We start from the raw sequence: 16,016 nt of genomic DNA on the forward strand, positions 1-16,016 counted from the left end.
CCTGTGTGCCTCAGTGGCAGAGCCGTGTCCCACGAAGCTGAGTGACAGAGCAAGGTGTGGCTCAGTGTGTTGAAGTTGTGTGCAAGTTCTTGTTTGTATGTGTCCTGATGGAGAGGTCTGGGAGCCTGCTGGGGACAAGAAGTGTTGTTTATGCCCTCAGAGCACCTTCTGCCCAGCGGTTTTGCAAGTGTTCAGTCACCTCATGCTGTTTAGAGGAGAACTCCAGGGCAGAGAGGGCTGGGGGAGGCTGCTTGCAGCCACAACCTCTGCAGTGAGGTTTAAACCCCATGGTACACTCTGAGAGCTCTCTGGAGCCCTGCAGAGTCACTCCTGAGGCTCCCAGAGTGCTCATTGCCTTGGGGTGTTTGGGGCAGGCTGGGTGAACCGGGTTTCCAATCCCACAGAGACTCTCCTTCCCTGTGCCCACATATCCTGCAGAGTGCTGTGGCACAGCAGTGCTGAGTGCTTGGCCAGGGGGTCCCTGACTGATCTGTGCACTGTCCTGCTCCCTTTTGGCTCCCTTCAGAGATGCACAAACCCTGTATTCCTTTCTGTTCCCATGCAGCCTTGTCCTGACCTCCGTACCTGCTGGCACTGCTTCTCCCCTGTGATGCAGCTGGTCAGTCCCTGGCACTGCCACTGTTCCCTGCCTGCTGCTGCCCAGCTCCTGCAGCCCAGCCTGGGCCAGGCAGGCAGCCCAAGGGCCCCTCCAGCAGTGTTCTCTGCTCTGGGTGCCCCTCAGGCTTCCTGCTGTCTCTTCCTCTCCCCCAGCCCCAAGCTGAGTTTTCTTCCCTACAGCCTTTCAGCCTTAACTCTTTGTGTGCCAGGCTCCTGTGAACTTGCACGGTGTTTGCAGTAGCAGTAATAAACTGAATTAAGAGCTCGGCAAGAAACAGGGAAAGAACTGGAGGAGAGACCCTTTGGAGTGTCTCTGTAAGCCCCAGCAGCAGTGGCTGGTGGGTTCAGGACTCTGCCAGCCCTCGTGCAGCACAGGGCCACTAATACCTGCCAGCTCTTCCAGCTGTGCCTGTGCACGGTGAAAGGCACCTGTTTTAGTGCATATTTAAAAGCAGAAATGGAGTTAAGAGTCATTGATTACTGATTGTTGTGTCTCAGTGGTTGTCAGTGTGTTCTGTGTCCTGGCATTAAATTAGATACAGTCACAGCACCTCAGTCACAGAACTCCTCTGTCTGCACTGTCACTATTCCAACTGTGTTCCCTGCAAAAATTTTCCTGGAAATAATGCAAATAACTTTATTGAGTGAGTTAGTGGATTACTGGCCATAGGAACCATGGCAGTGTAAATTCAGACCTATGGAAACAATTTGCTGAATCAGTATTAACAGTCCAGTGGTCTCTAGAGCAGCAGGCTCCAAAGTGGGTGGACACAGCCCACAGAGTGTTGGAGATTATCCTTTAGGGTGCAGGAAGAAAATACTTCAGTAGTAACTGTGTCTAATGGATCAATATAGAAACATGCACGTATTGGGGGTGCAAGTCCAAATATCTTTTGCTGGTAGGGGAGCCCAGTAAAAGAGTTTGGACACCACTGTTCAGAGGAAGAAAGCCTGGAGAATACAGAGCCACCAGGACTTGTTCTGCTGATTGCATGAGTTACTTAACAAAGGAGAACGTACACACTTGGGAAAATGAGGTTGGAAATCATCTACTTAAACTCTTAAGAAGGCATGTAGGTGAGAGCCAGAGAGCATGTTTTCTAAGCCTTGTTTTTGAACAGATGTTATTTTTTTATTACCCTGGTTAAATTCAAGTAGCAAATCATCCCTATTGTTACACTGTGCTGTTCCAGCCGTGCTGCAGGAGGCTGTGGTGCAGCCCTGTGGTGTTTGACTGGTCCTGGTGAGGATAACTGGGTGGCACACACAGAGGTGGCACACACAGAGCTGGCACAGCCACACAGTGCCTGCTGAAACTGGGGGAGGTTCCACTGACACTCCTGCAAAGGGGCAAGTCGTCCTTTCTCAGAGTTCTGCAGCTGGTTCTGTGCAGTTGTGAGTGATGAACCTTGTGGGGTTTGTGGTTCGCTCTACAGCTGCTTTTTCACATTTGCCTCTAGAGCCTTTTCCCCAAGCCCAAAATGCTGGGCTAGCAAGCAGGATATGCAAAAGCCCCAAACCAGGGGAAATGAGAAGAAATAGCCAGGTTTGATATAGGAGCATGGCTGAAGGCAGAGCTTTGCACTGTCTTAGTCACCACTGGCTGTAGTGGGGAGCTGATGTCTCATGCTGGGTAGGAAAGAGAGGAAGGAAGTGGATTTAGTAGAAAATTGATTGCATCTACTTGGGCTCTTTCCAGCTGAATCCTGAGTTAAGTACATTCATCCTGAACTAATCGTTGCAGAGAATTGGCTGAAATCTCACATACTTCTTAAAAGGAAAGCTAAGCATTAAAGGAACAATATCCTTATTGTACCTGAGTGCCAAAAGAAGTGAGTGCACTGTCAGGAGCTGTACCTGTTCAGCTCCCTGCCTTGAAAGCTGCCTGTGGGTTCAGTACTAGGTGACCTGTTGCAAGAAGCTGTGGTCAGTCCACCCCAAAATATCAAGGACAGGCCAAGGAGGGCTGATCTCTATTTCAGGTTGGCTGAGCAAACCCCAGTTCATCTCAGTAAGTCAGTGCAACAACTGAAATTTTTCAGTTTTGTTTGGCTTACAGTGAAGTATACTGGAATATTGTCTGAAACACACATCTAAGGCCCTAGCAAGGTTTTGTTTAAAATTACGCAGCATAAATCTGAAGTGATGTTATTAACATCAGTATAATTGCTCACCAGTGGGAGCAAGAGAAGAGTTGTTCTCTGTGCAGGTCCTTCAAATTTACTGCTAAATAATTCAAACCCAAAGAGTGTGCTTGAAAGCTGGCAGATGTTTTATACTTTGCCATTCTAACAGTGTTTTTTTTCACTCTGTACTAACCTTTCTAAGCCTTCTTAGCACGTCTGGACCCAAGGACCAGTCGCTGACACATTCTTCCATTACCCCAGGAAGAAAAGAGTTACAGCTGTTGCACAAGATACCATCTCTAGGCACTGTGGACTCAACAACCTCACTTTATTGCAAAGATTTATCTCAAGGGAATGTGAATTGATCCCTGTGAGCTTCACTTCACCAGCACAGGGGTGCCATTGGTGTTGGCTGCTGAGCCCTTTGTGGATGTGCCTCAAACCAAGCGCTGCTGGTGGGTTCAGGTTCACAGCAGCACCCTTTGGTGCTGCTCACACTGGGGAGCTGACTCACATGGTGTTATGGGAGGGAGACAGTGATCTGTGCAAATCCATTCTTGTTTTTCTGAGACAACACACAAGATAGTTCAGGGAAATTGCTCATCTCCCTTGAGGCTCTCCTGCATGTTGCCACAGGACTGGGCTGTGTCCACTCCTTTTCTTCAGCATGCTTTTCTGTGTGTTGGGAGAGGTGATGCTGCAATTCAGTCCCTGCAGAGATGGCATCCAGCAGCCTGGCTGCCTTTTCAGCTCTGGGTCTGCTTGCTTCTATCTGCTTCAGAGCCTGGCTAAAGCTGGGACTCCTAGTTGAGGCTGAACTTGAATGAAGAGGGCCTGTAGTACCCCAGTTCAACAGGCTTGACTAAATTTTGCTGCTTGTTTGTCAGGTGGAGTCTCTGGTGGATTCTTGCCCTGCCATGAATGTCCAGATGGCACTAAGGACCAAATACATTTTTAGATTCTTTTTTATTTTCTTCCCTTGATCTTACTGGAATACAGTGGCTTCTTCTTCTGGATGTATTCCCACAGAAGTTCCCTCCCAGTGTGTGTTACAGCAGTTCACCCCTCTCAAGGGCTGCTCACTGACTTGGGGCAGTGCAGAACTCAGTATGCTGGTCCTGTGTCCTGCAGGGACCTCATGCACAGAGTGGGAACTTTGAGTCAGGGCCTCTCCATCCCACTAGAATGTGCCCTCTTCTGTGTAGTGCAAAGAGGACCTGAGCAGAGTCTGAAGATGCTGCTAGATAAAAATAGTTGTGCAGATCTGCATCACATCCCTGCCCAGATGCAGCTGGAGTTTCAGGCTGTGGCTCCCAGAGCCCTTTGGTCTGGTGGGGGTGACTGCAGGGGCTGCTGTGTTCTTTAGGATGCAACAGGAGCTCGAGGTGAGCAGAGGTTTCAAACAAACAAAGGGGAAGGCTTCATACAGAGCACAGGGAGACTGGGACTCGCTGCCACAGGGACAGCGTGGAGGCCAAAAGCAGAAATGATCTCATAGAGGAATTAGGCAAATTAAAGAAGGATTGGTCCAGTGAGGCTATTAAACATAATAGTTATGATGCAACCTGTGGTGCAGGAAGGTCTTAAGTGCTGGCTGCTGAAAGCTGAGAGGTTGTTCTTGGGAACACTTCAGCTGTGTGAGCCCTGTTTGCAGCTCCCAGTGACCTTCCACTCCTGCCCGGGGCTGGAGACAGGACACCAACTGCATCCCAGTTGCTGACATTGGTTCTTACTGGGACATGAATGAGAACACCCAGCGCAAGGCTGCCCTGCCTGGAGAGTGGGGAAGGCTTGGGCTGGAACAGGCTGCAGTTTGGGGCTGGATTTCCTGTGCCAGAGACTGGCACTGGGACACCGGCATACAGGGATAAGACAAGTACTCCTTTTAAGTCCTGGCTTACAGGCAACAGCTGGAAAGTGGAATTCTTTGCTGATAACAAGCAGGGGCTGTGATGGAATGGTGAAAGCTTCCCACAGTGGCAGTTTCCTTGGGGGAAGAGCTGAAGCCCTGCCCTCCCAGCTTGCTGAGTGCTGGGGAGGCCTCTCGTGGTTTTTACCCAGTGGGCTGTGGTGCTTTGCCCTTTTTCTTCACTTTTTTTAACCCAGCCCTGAGGGGGAGAAATTAAATTGAAGTGCATTTGGAGCTTTATTTTACATTGTCTTGGTGGCTAATTAAGTAATATATTTTGAGATATATGTTAATATATAGGCCCAAAATAGATATTAGATTGATGCAGGCAGTTGTATTTCTGTTTTTAAATATATACTTGGCTTATGTTTTTGTGAACTCCTTTTTAACATAAGTTTTTCAGTTAGAGCTCTGTGGAAATAATTTGTGTGTTAACTCTGAAATTGATGGGTGGTACAGGATAGAATAAATACGTAACTGGGACAGAAAGGAAACATCTGCCAATTTTAACTTTTGCAAATTATATGGAAGCTTGAAAGTATCTGCTAAGTTTATAATACAGTCTGCACAGGAAGGCTTTGCCAGAATACCAGAGGTCAGAGATCGTCTGGTCCCTGCAGCTTTAAGCAACCTCTTGGTTAAATAACCTGACCAAAGAGTAGGAGGAGAGAGAAGGGAAGAGAGAATTCCACACTAGAGTAAACATGGCACGGAGATTATGGATCCCCTGCCAAGAAAGGTGGGGGTTTCAGCAAGGTAACAAAAGATATTAGCTATGTGTCTACACAGTCCTGCTGGAGGCTGACACCTCGGTCCTGCAGCAACTGGGGCAGAAATGTGCCCTCCATGTCCCCACCGCCCCGTCTGGGCTTTGGTGGGCATGTGCTGGGGGTGGCAGAGGGGACCCTTCACCTGCCCCAGTGCAGGGGGTGGCAGAGGGGACCCTTCACCTGCCCCAGTGCAGGGGATGGCAGAGGGGACCCTTCACCTGCCCCAGTGCAGGGGGTGGCAGAGGGGACCCTTCACCTGCCCCAATGCAGGGGATGGCAGAGAAGACTCCTCACCTGCACCAGTGCAGGGGGTGGCAGCAAAGGCACAGGGCTGGGCACAGAGGGTTTGTTCCCTCTGGTGGCACAGCTGACACCAGGCAGAATCAAACTTTTTGGGAAGAGAATGAAGTTTCTCATTTTGACATTGTGGCAGGTTAAGGTAAACTGCAGAGGGGAGTCCAGAGTATACCTTGGGCTACAAACATGTCAGAATGATGAACTGCCATGGGTGCATCTGGATTTTGCCACAGGGTAGTAGTGAGTGCACAGCTAAGACAGGCTTTTCTCTGGCGAAGGTGATGCCCTGGGGCAGGCCTGCAGCTGGGGTGGGTTGGGGTGAGCTCAGCGATGCTCTCGGGATTTACACCAGCCCAAACTGAGCCCAGGGAGGTGTGTGGGGCAGCCTGTCCCCATGGCAGGGGCTGGCACGGTGCTGCCCTGCTGCAGAGGTGGCACAGAGCCGTGCACAGCCTGGCCAGCAGCCCAGCAATAGACATGATAATTGCATTATGCAAGAGTGTGCTTTTGGGAGAGGCCAAGTAAGAGCTGGGCAATGGTAACCGGGAGGAAAAGCAGTGAAGTGCCATCTGCCTGCCCAGGACAGACCTGAGAGGGAGAGGGAGTGCCGACTTTGTAGCCACGCTCAATTTGCACTGAAAAGCTCTGTTTTGGTGCACAAATATGAATTAGCACAGGGACTTAAACTACTGAATAATTTCCAATTATTATTTTGAAAATAATTTATTTTAAATTATAATTTAAATTATCATTTTAAACCATTTTTATGCTTTCCCCACAACAATATTTTTTGAAAGTGAATCTCCTAATCTCTAAAAAGTGTTCGTTCATATCTTGCAACGTCTGTCTACCTGATGATAATGTTTGATTAGAATTTGTTCACAGACTCTGAATACTCTTTCCTGAAAGAACCTATGTAAAGGGAGAAAACAATATACATCCTGTACTCCACCTTCATAGGCCTCCAGCATACGATGCCACCTTTTGTTTGCAAGAGTTTAAATTTCAAATAAAATCCCAGCATTCTTTTGAAAAAAAGGAAAGGGCCTCTCCCCTGCTTAGATTGTCAAATCCCAGACTAGCCCGGAATTGAATAGGCCAAGTCAGTGACCTCAGGCAGAAAGAATGTTGGTTATTTACGTAGGGCTTCTGCTATTTTAGCAGCAAACCTTTTCTTCTGAAAGGACAATGTATACTGTTTTGTGTTTATGGCCAAGTAAAAAGCTTGTACATTTGAGATTTGCATCGTAATAGGCTCGTAACTCAATATACAGCATCCTCCAAACCAGCAGTGCAAGGCTCTGTTTTGTCTTAGCCAGTGCAGGTCCTTTAGAGGCTTTTACAAAAGTTCTCTGAAAAACCGACCTTAAGATTCAGCTGCTTATATGTTTGCTTTGGTGGCTTTTTTTTTCCCCTTTCCGCGGAGTTTTGGGTTTTCTTCAACACCTAAAATTACACGTGGTTTCTTTAGGAGCTATCAGGCCAGTGCTCAAAATATTTTGATGCATCTCAAGCTAAGCTGTGCCTGCAGCTTGAAACCAGGAAAACGTGCGGGTGTGTGTGTGCAATTCAGACACCGAGCATTTCTCCTGGAATAATGGGAGATCTTTACAGGCATTCTGGCCTGCTGGATGAGCCTGCAATTCCAAATGGTTTTTAAAGTGTGCCTTTCTCAATAGATCGTAACCATGAGGAGCTATTGTGTGACTAAAGCACACATTTAGGATCCAATCCTGCATTCCTTAAAGTCAATGGGAGTCTGAGCGTGAAAGGAATGCAGGATTGGGTCCTGAAACGGGGGAGCAACATTGTGTGCCAGATTGCTTTGAAAAGAAGAATACAGCACATCCACAGTAGCCACTTTTTAGTGTTTCAGATTTCAAACGGCCGAGTCTGTGAAAAAGTGGCTTCTGCCAACAGGCAGTATCTTCTATTCAAAGGAATTTGGCATTGGGGTTTTCCCCCGCTATCTTAAAACCCCTGAAAGCCCTAGAAATTCATCCCTTATTTCACAAAGCCTGAGCATTGTGAGGAGAGGAGCGGGCCGGGGGGGGGTGGAGGTTTCTGCAAGGCCAGGGACAGAGCTGAGCCCCCTCCTCGCAGCCCCTTCCCACCGCAGAGCCTGCACTGCCCCACTGTGCTCGCACTGCCCCGCACTGCCCCGCTGTGCCCGCACTGTCCTGGCTGTGCCCGCACTGCCCCACTGTGCTCGCACTGCCCCACTGTGCCCACACTGCCCGGCTGTGCCCGCACTGCCCCGCACTGCCCCACTGTGCCCACACTGCCCGGCTGTGCCCGCACTGCCCCGCACTGCCCCACTGTGCCCACACTGCCCGGCTGTGCCCGCACTGCCCCACTGTGCCCGCACTGCCTCGCTGTGCCCACACTGCCCGGCTGTGCCCGCACTGCCCCGCACTGCCCCGCACTGCCCCACTGTGCCCGCACTGCCCCGCACTGCCTCGCTGTGCCCGCACTGCCCGGCTGTGCCCGCACTGCCCCACTGTGCCCGCACTGCCTCGCTGTGCCCACACTGCCCGGCTGTGCCCGCACTGCCCCGCACTGCCCCGCACTGCCCCACTGTGCCCGCACTGCCCCGCACTGCCTCGCTGTGCCCGCACTGCCCGGCTGTGCCCGCACTGCCCCGCACTGCCCCACTGTGCCCACACTGCCCGGCTGTGCCCGCACTGCCCCACTGTGCCCGCACTGCCTCGCTGTGCCCACACTGCCCGGCTGTGCCCGCACTGCCCCGCACTGCCCCGCACTGCCCCACTGTGCCCGCACTGCCCCGCACTGCCTCGCTGTGCCCGCACTGCCCGGCTGTGCCCGCACTGCCCCGCACTGCCCCACTGTGCCCGCACTGCCCCGCACTGCCTCGCTGTGCCCGCACTGCCCGGCTGTGCCCACACTGCCCCGCTGTGCCCACACTGCCTCGCTGTGCCCCCACTGCCCGGCTGCGCCCCCACTGCCCGGCTGTGCCCGCACTGCCCGGCTGTGCCCGCACTGCCCCGCACTGCCCCACTGTGCCCACACTGCCCGGCTGTGCCCGCACTGCCCCACTGTGCTCGCACTGCCCCGCACTGCCCCACTGTGCCCGCACTGCCCCGCACTGCCCCACTGTGCCCACACTGCCCGGCTGTGCCCGCACTGCCCGGCTGTGCCCGCACTGCCCCACTGTGCTCGCACTGCCCCGCACTGCCCCACTGTGCCCGCACTGCCCGGCTGTGCCCGCACTGCCCCACTGTGCCCGCACTGCCCGGCTGTGCCCGCACTGCCCCACTGTGCTCGCACTGCCCCGCACTGCCCGGCTGTGCCCACACTGCCAGATTGGGGCTTTGTGTGAGCCCACTGGGGAGGCTGTTCCACAGGGGTACACCTGCCCTCGGCTCACCCTGTGCCCCAGTGGGTGCAGAGACAGAAACCTGTGTAGGGAAAACCTCAGTGGGCACAGGGTGGGAACATGTGAGTAAAGGAAGAATGGTAGCAAATAAAGTATTGGAAGTGTTTGTTTTCTTTTGGCACATCTTGGATTCCTGGGCAGGAATCCTCCTCTCCTGAAAGGGAACAGCTCTCCTGGGTGGAATTCTGCATCTGTTTTAGCTGGAGGTGACTGGGCAGAGGACACAGCACAGGTGGGTTGTTATTACTTAGTGTTTTCAATTATTTGTTGTGTTTGTAAAACTTGGTATTTCTCACGAAGTTTCAGCTCCTGGAGTCATCTGGTGACTTAAAGTTTGGCTTCCGCTGTTGAGAAATAGCTGTCAAACCTGAGGGTTTGTGGAGAGCAGGTTTTGGTTCTGGAGGCTTCCTTTGCCCCTCAGCTCCTGAGCTGTGTGTGTCCTGGGTTCTCATCACGGGATGGTGTCACACAGGGGCTCTTCAGGGGGACCCTTGCACGGTAAGAAAAGCTGCCGTGTGTGCCAGGGTTGGTGTGAGGCTGTGGGCAGTGGTGCCACCGTGGTGCCCTGACACTCCAGAGGTCTCCTGGGCACCCCCTGCCCTGCGTGGGCACCCCACAGCCATGGGGTGTAACAGTGCCTTTGGGAACATGGGCAGCCCATGGATGGCACCACGGACCAGCTCAGAATCGGAGCAGCCCTAGACCAAGAGCCCCAGCGGGTTTTGCAAAGCCACTTCCCAATCTGGCCTGGAAAAGGTTGTGTTTCCCCTGGGCAGTGATGGAGAACGTGGCCACAGGCAGAGCCTCCTTGTGTCTGGTTCCACTTGTACAGGGCTTTGGGGCAATACATGGGAATTTTCCTTCACTGCTACAGTAGCTGGGAAATACCTGAGCAGATCTCGTTGCATATTAATGCTCTGTGTGTGTTCCCATGTCGCTGCTGTCGGAACACTCTGGACACTCACTCAGGGTGCACGACGAGACAGTAACGGTGCTGGTGTCACATCAGCCACTGCAGAGATGGGGCTGGAGCAGTTAACAAGCAATTAGGTCCTTGTTTAATATTGCTAACTAAACTAGATAGGCACAGCTCTTTGGTCAGCCAGGCATGAAGAGCCCGGGCTGCCACGCTCAGAAAGCTTTTGTGGGCCAAAGAGATCTCCCTGAGGGTCCCGTTCAGCCTCAGAACTGACAGTTCATCACACCAGAAGGGGGAGAATGTCGAGGAGGAGCACTGTGATACGGTTTTATCTCCAGAAAGAACTGTTCGAGAAGGACGCTGTGAGTCTGTGTGGGCACTGTGGGACAAGGCAGGAGCTCAGGGGAGCCCCTGTCCCAGCAGCAGCAGGGCAGGGCCATGCTGGGGCTCAGCCAGGCCCTGGCACGGGGCAGGCACAGCCACCCTGCCTGGTCCTGGCACTGCCTGCGTGGGACGAGCAGCCCCAGAGCCCGGCTCTGTCCCCCAGGGCTGTCCCAGCCACAGCAATGGCAGCCACCGAGTAGAACTGCGTAGCTTGGGCTGTTCGGGCTGTTAATTAGCTCTGCTCTAACGAGTTCCTTATCTTTACCAGTGATACTTACAGCTGAACTCTTGGCTTGCTCTCCATATGGGGAGCGGTTTAATTACATTTTGTGGCTAAAATAGAATCCTCTCTTTCCACACAGCTGTAGCACTAGAAATACCAAGGACATTATTAGTCATCTGCCCTCTAACACTGAAGCTTTCCCCATGAGAAGCAGCCCAGAATCTCGAGAATACCACGAGATGGTGTTTGTTCAGTGTGCTGGGAGTCTCGGGGACACACGGGGTGTCCTGGGGGAGGCGAGGCTGGGGCTGCACATCCCCATCGTGCCAGGGGGAGCTGGGTGAGTGTGAGCAGCGCTGAGACAGTGCAGGCTGCTCTCAGGAACTGCAGTACTAGGAAATGGTGATTGGTACCAAACGGTTGCATGGTTTTAATCATCAAAGTACTTAAAATATTGTAATAATGCTTTGGCACTTTCCAACTTCAAAGCACGCTGCAAACAGTAATTAGGCCTAATGACCAGGCTGTGACAGTGAGACATTTGCTATCTGCTGCCCTGCAGAGGCAGGGGGTGTCAGCCCCGGGGTGGTTGCATCATCCTGTGTGACAGGAGAGCTGTGCCTTGATGAACTGACCTCTCCATGGGCAATACCCGCAGCCAGCAGTGGCAGGGAGGGCTCCGAGATGCTTTCCAGGCTAGAGGGGAGGGGGCAGGACAATCCCAGTGCTCTTTGGGAGCACCTCCTCAAGAACGTATAACCTGGGCTGATTCACAGTTTGTTCCATGGGGGCCTGGAGCAGCTTTGGAAACAGCATTGGAAAAGGTTTTATCCCATCTTGGCTTCCTGGTGTGTTTTCACCTCGCAGTGGAGTGTGTAGAGGCTGGAGAGAACAGTGCCAGAGATAGTTGTGGACAGCCTGTGTAATTTTTCCTTTTGCAAGACAAATCTTTGAATTGAGTACTTTGATAAAGCAACAGCTCTCCCATTCCTTCCTTTTAGTTTTGCAACACGTAGGAGGTAAAAATTTTGCAGGAGGTAGAACTTTGCTGGAATTGGTAGATACATTTAAAACACCAGAGACTTAACTGGTTAAATATGAAACCAATGTTAAAATCCTTCTTATATATATATATTATTTTTTTTAATTCTAAAAGCCTGCATTCTTTTGGGTGTTTGCCTTGTTGGTTACAAACACCAGTTGTGATCACTGCTTGGGACCAAGTAATTTCTAGCTTATATTTTATTATCTACTGGATTATCCACATGAATCTTTGTCCTGTTTGCTGGGGGTCTCTGCCTCCCACCTGAGGTGTTGAAACGCCTTACCTGGTGCTCACTGCCCCTCAAGGGTGTGGGGGTCAGTCAAGAAATGGAAGTTACTTTCCATGGCATTTGTCACTGTGAGTTGTTTTCTACAGCAAAACAAGGCTGAGGAGCACTCAGGGAAAAAGGGCTTCCCTGTAAGGGCTGCTGCTGGTTTGGGTTTCTGGCCAGGGTCTGCAGCTCCCCACACACGCTCCTGGCCAGAAGCTGCTCCTCTGCTCGGGTGTGGAGCAGAGCCCCTTCCCCAGTGCTGCTGGGAGCTGGGCTGATGGGGCAGAGACCCCAGGAGGGCAGCCAGCAGGAGCAGGAGCCCAGTGCATGGTGGTGAAACCCCACTTTGGATGCTTCTCACCACTGCTCATGATTACTGTAATGAGCCATCGGCGAGTTGCATCAAGTTCTGTCAGAAACTCCTGACTTTTTTTGTTTCAATAGTATGAAAGCAAATAGTCCCCAGGCTTGGCTGGACTCGGTCATTCAGAGGAAAGCCAAGCAGCAGGGCCTGTGTGCCAGCAGGCAGGATGGTGTTACCTACTCTGGCTCAGCTGCCTGAAGGAACATCAGGCCTTTTTAGCTTGTAGTCTCTGCCAAACTGATAATCATGGGTTACAGCTACAGGAACAGGCTGGTGCTGTGCAGGCCCCAAGTTATTGCAGGACCTGCAGAGCTGAAGGCAACATGTGCCATACCTCAGGGGCAGGGACCCCTCCTCGAGGTGTTGGGGTGCCCTGGCCAGGGGGTCCCAGCACTGCCTCTCCTTGGGATTCCTGTCTCCCTGGCTGCAAGAGCCAGCACTTGCCTGTGGGTTGCAGCTTTCACTCCCAGTGTGGTGGTTGACTGAGTTCAATGCTGGCTTTTAGCAAACTCTTCTGGAGGGCCAGGGGGACTGATGCTCTTGCCTTTATTTCTAAAATACAGGATGTGAGAGCCAGTATTGGCATCCAGTGCTGCTTGAGTGATAACTTGCTGTTTTCTTGTTTGTGAGATCAGTATTGTATGATCCCTGAATGAAATTCTCCCAAGGTAAAAGGCCTGTCAATCTTACTAATCATTGCTAATCATAGTCATTATCATGTGAGCAAGCTGCTTGCCTGCTTTATGAGTTTAGGCAAGTTGGTTCCCTAATAGGTGTCTTGGTTTTTTTCAGCTGGAAAATGGGGAAAACAGTATTTTCCCTCAGTTTTGAAAGCTGTTGTGCTGGCAGTGCTGTGTAGGCCAGAGGTCTCAGGCTTGCAGGTTGGGCTGGGAATGGGGCTCAGGTGGTTCTGTGTCACAGGGAAGCAGCTGCCAAACCCAGCTGATATCAGAGACATCTGAGAGCCACTCCAAACATTGGGTTTGCCTTGTTGGCTTTGGGTCAGGAGCTTCCCACTCCATCCCAGTCCAGGCCCTGTTGGTTTCTCTGCCAGAGATGCTTTGCTAAGGAAGCAACGGGAGCAGGATTTGGGCTGGTCCTGTGAGCCTCAGCAGTGCCAGGCTCTGCACTCTGGGATGCAGAGTGGGATGTGCAGATCCTTCTGCACCTCCTGCAGTGCCCCACGAGGTGCTGGTGCCTCCCATCAGGGGCCTCCTGTCCTGCACAGATCCTTTCACAGCAGGAGTGAGATCTGACCCTGGTTACCACAGTGGGGCTGTGGGGAGGGACGTGGCCAGCACTCCCCTGACCCAAACGCCCAGCAGGTGTGGGAGAGCATGATGAGAGTGCCACATCAGGCAGGTCCCTGCTCTGGGTGCAGCCACTTCATGTCCACCATCTAAAGACAAGCTGTGTACCAAGGCTAGGCCTGACACAGACAGTGTGTCCTTTAAAAAGCCATTCTGGCCTCTTTCCCTTTCTTCCTTCCATTCCATGTGTTTTCACCTTGCACTGGAGAGGTTTGAAAACAGCTGGGTGAGGAGGAGGGAAGTTCTAGAGGTGGATGGTTCTGCATCAGTTGAGGGGCCCTGTGAGCCCCTGATGGCTGTGCCAGTCCTGTGTCCTGTTTGGTGGATGGCCCAGCTTTACCCAAGACTCTCAGAGGAGAGATGAGCACATTGTCCACAACATGAAGCTCCTGGTCCCCACCAGAGTTACAGGCAGCTGGAAAACAAACACGAGCTGACTCCACCTCCCAGCAGTGTGGAGACAGCAGCCCGTGAGATCGACAGCCCAAGAATGTGCACACAAAAGGAGCATTTCCCTGGGCCACGACAGTCAAACCACCAGACAGCCACATGCAGCATGTGATTTCCCCAAAGCATCAGCCCAGATCCCCACTCTTTGTGCCACACTCTGTTTCCCAGGGTCGGATCGCAGTGGCAACGTGTAAAAAGCTCTTTCCAGCACTGAAAATTAATCATATTTCCCTCCACATTGTTTGTGGAATCCATGGAGAGCTCTCCTGCCCCTCCAGGCTGGCCAGCTGGCAGCCCTCAGAGCCCAACCTCACCAAGGTGGGGGGTGTTTATGGTGCAGCTGGAGATGTCCAGGCTCTCTCTGTGGAGTGGAGCTTTGGCACTGACCTGGAGGGCCCATGTGTGGCCCTGTGGGTGTGGAGCTCTTCCCTCCCCTGGCTGTATCCCTGCCAGCACAGGCAGAGGCAGCCCCTGTGCCATCTGCCCACCAGGGCTGCCGAGGGCTGGGGAGGGCACCCAGTGCTTTGCCCAGTGGGCCCTGGCACAGTGGGAATAAGGTGAGTTGGCATGAGCGTGGTTTGCCCTCTCCCTCTCTGGTCCCCGAGCAGCTCTGGTGGGAGGCAGCTCTGATCTGCTGCACCTAAACACTGGTGGGGCTTGGTGGTTCCTCAGTCCCTGGGTTTAATCCTTTCTGTTGGGTCTCTTTGGAGTCTGCTGTGCATTTCTTTGCTGTAAAGGGAACCTTCAGTTAACGGCCATCACAGGCTTTGTCAGTGGAGTTCCACACGGGCTAATGAAATGGCAAATGTCAAAACTTGAATACAAAATCTCCTGGGTTTGGTGGGATTTTCCTGCCTTTCCCTCCGTCCTTTGTGCTTTGTACTGCTTTAGTGTCTCAGGCAGCTGCTGTGACATTGGTTATTAATATTTTCTAAGGGTGGCAGGAACACCCAGTGCAGTGTCCCTTGTGTGGTGCTTTGGAGACAGACACTTTGCTGTGCTGAGTGTTTGCCTCTGGGCTTTTACCTGCCAAGAAAATTGTCTCAGTTTGCAAAGGAGCCTTCTCCCCAACATCAGTTTTGGGTTTGATTTCAAGCCCTCCAGGCACTGGTATCAACTGGTTCCATAACCTGCTCCCAGAGGTGATGTGGAGGTGGTACCTCAGGTAAGGTTTGGTACCTGAGTTGGTGAGGCAGATAAAGCCAAGGGCCTGACCCTCACCTGTGTCTCTGGAGGAACCCTTGGGGAGGAGAGGGCCAGGAACACACCCCACAGACAGGCACAGCAGGCTGGGCTTTTCACTTTCCCTCCTGACCAGATGGGTTTGGGGATGGAGCACAAAATTCTGATGGTCCTGTGTTTTAACAGGGAGAAGACTACGAGGAAAAGCATTCTACAATGTCAATGGCAAGGTGTACTGTGAAGAAGACTTCCTAGTAAGTAAGATTTCAGGATTTTTTTTTATTATTTCTAACCCAAAACATTCTTTTATATTGACTTGTTTGCTTTGAGAGATGGTTTGATGATGTGGGGCCTCCTGCCAGAGGTGGGATTGGGAGTCATTCCCCACTGACCCCACACCAGCAGGATCAGCCCCTTGGTTTGAAGTGGTGGCTGTAAAACCAAGCACAGAACTGGAGCAGTTAAGGGTGAGGACTGTGCAGTGCACAGGGAAGGGTGTGCTGAGTGGCAGAGCATTTAGCATTAAGATGAAGAGGACAGCATGGCTGGGAATTGCAGTTAGAGAGCAGTGATATATTACAGCTTAGAGGAAGATGAATTGGAGAATCAGGATGTTGAATTTATAGCACCTCAGTTATTGAAATCCCATTAGTCTAGAAGCTCAGGCCTTCAGAATGCCTTCCCATTTCTAATGAACATATAAGCATGGTTTTTACAAGGGAATTACTCAAAGTATATCCCACAACAAAAC

General features: G+C 52.0%; 1 protein-coding gene across 1 annotated transcript in view; it reads left to right on the plus strand.

Moving 5' to 3' along the window:
* Nucleotides 1–16,016, plus strand: part of WTIP (WT1 interacting protein) — an 89,713-nt gene that overhangs the window by 47,635 nt on the left and 26,062 nt on the right. Inside the window, exon 3 of the mRNA XM_071567327.1 lies at nucleotides 15,452–15,519. Within this exon, the coding sequence (XP_071423428.1) occupies nucleotides 15,452–15,519 (68 nt within the window). The remainder of the gene's footprint in view (nucleotides 1–15,451; nucleotides 15,520–16,016) is intronic.

The sequence above is a fragment of the Pithys albifrons genome, chromosome 12 (genome assembly GCF_047495875.1).
Source record: "Pithys albifrons albifrons isolate INPA30051 chromosome 12, PitAlb_v1, whole genome shotgun sequence".
NCBI classification, from domain to species: domain Eukaryota; kingdom Metazoa; phylum Chordata; class Aves; order Passeriformes; family Thamnophilidae; genus Pithys; species Pithys albifrons.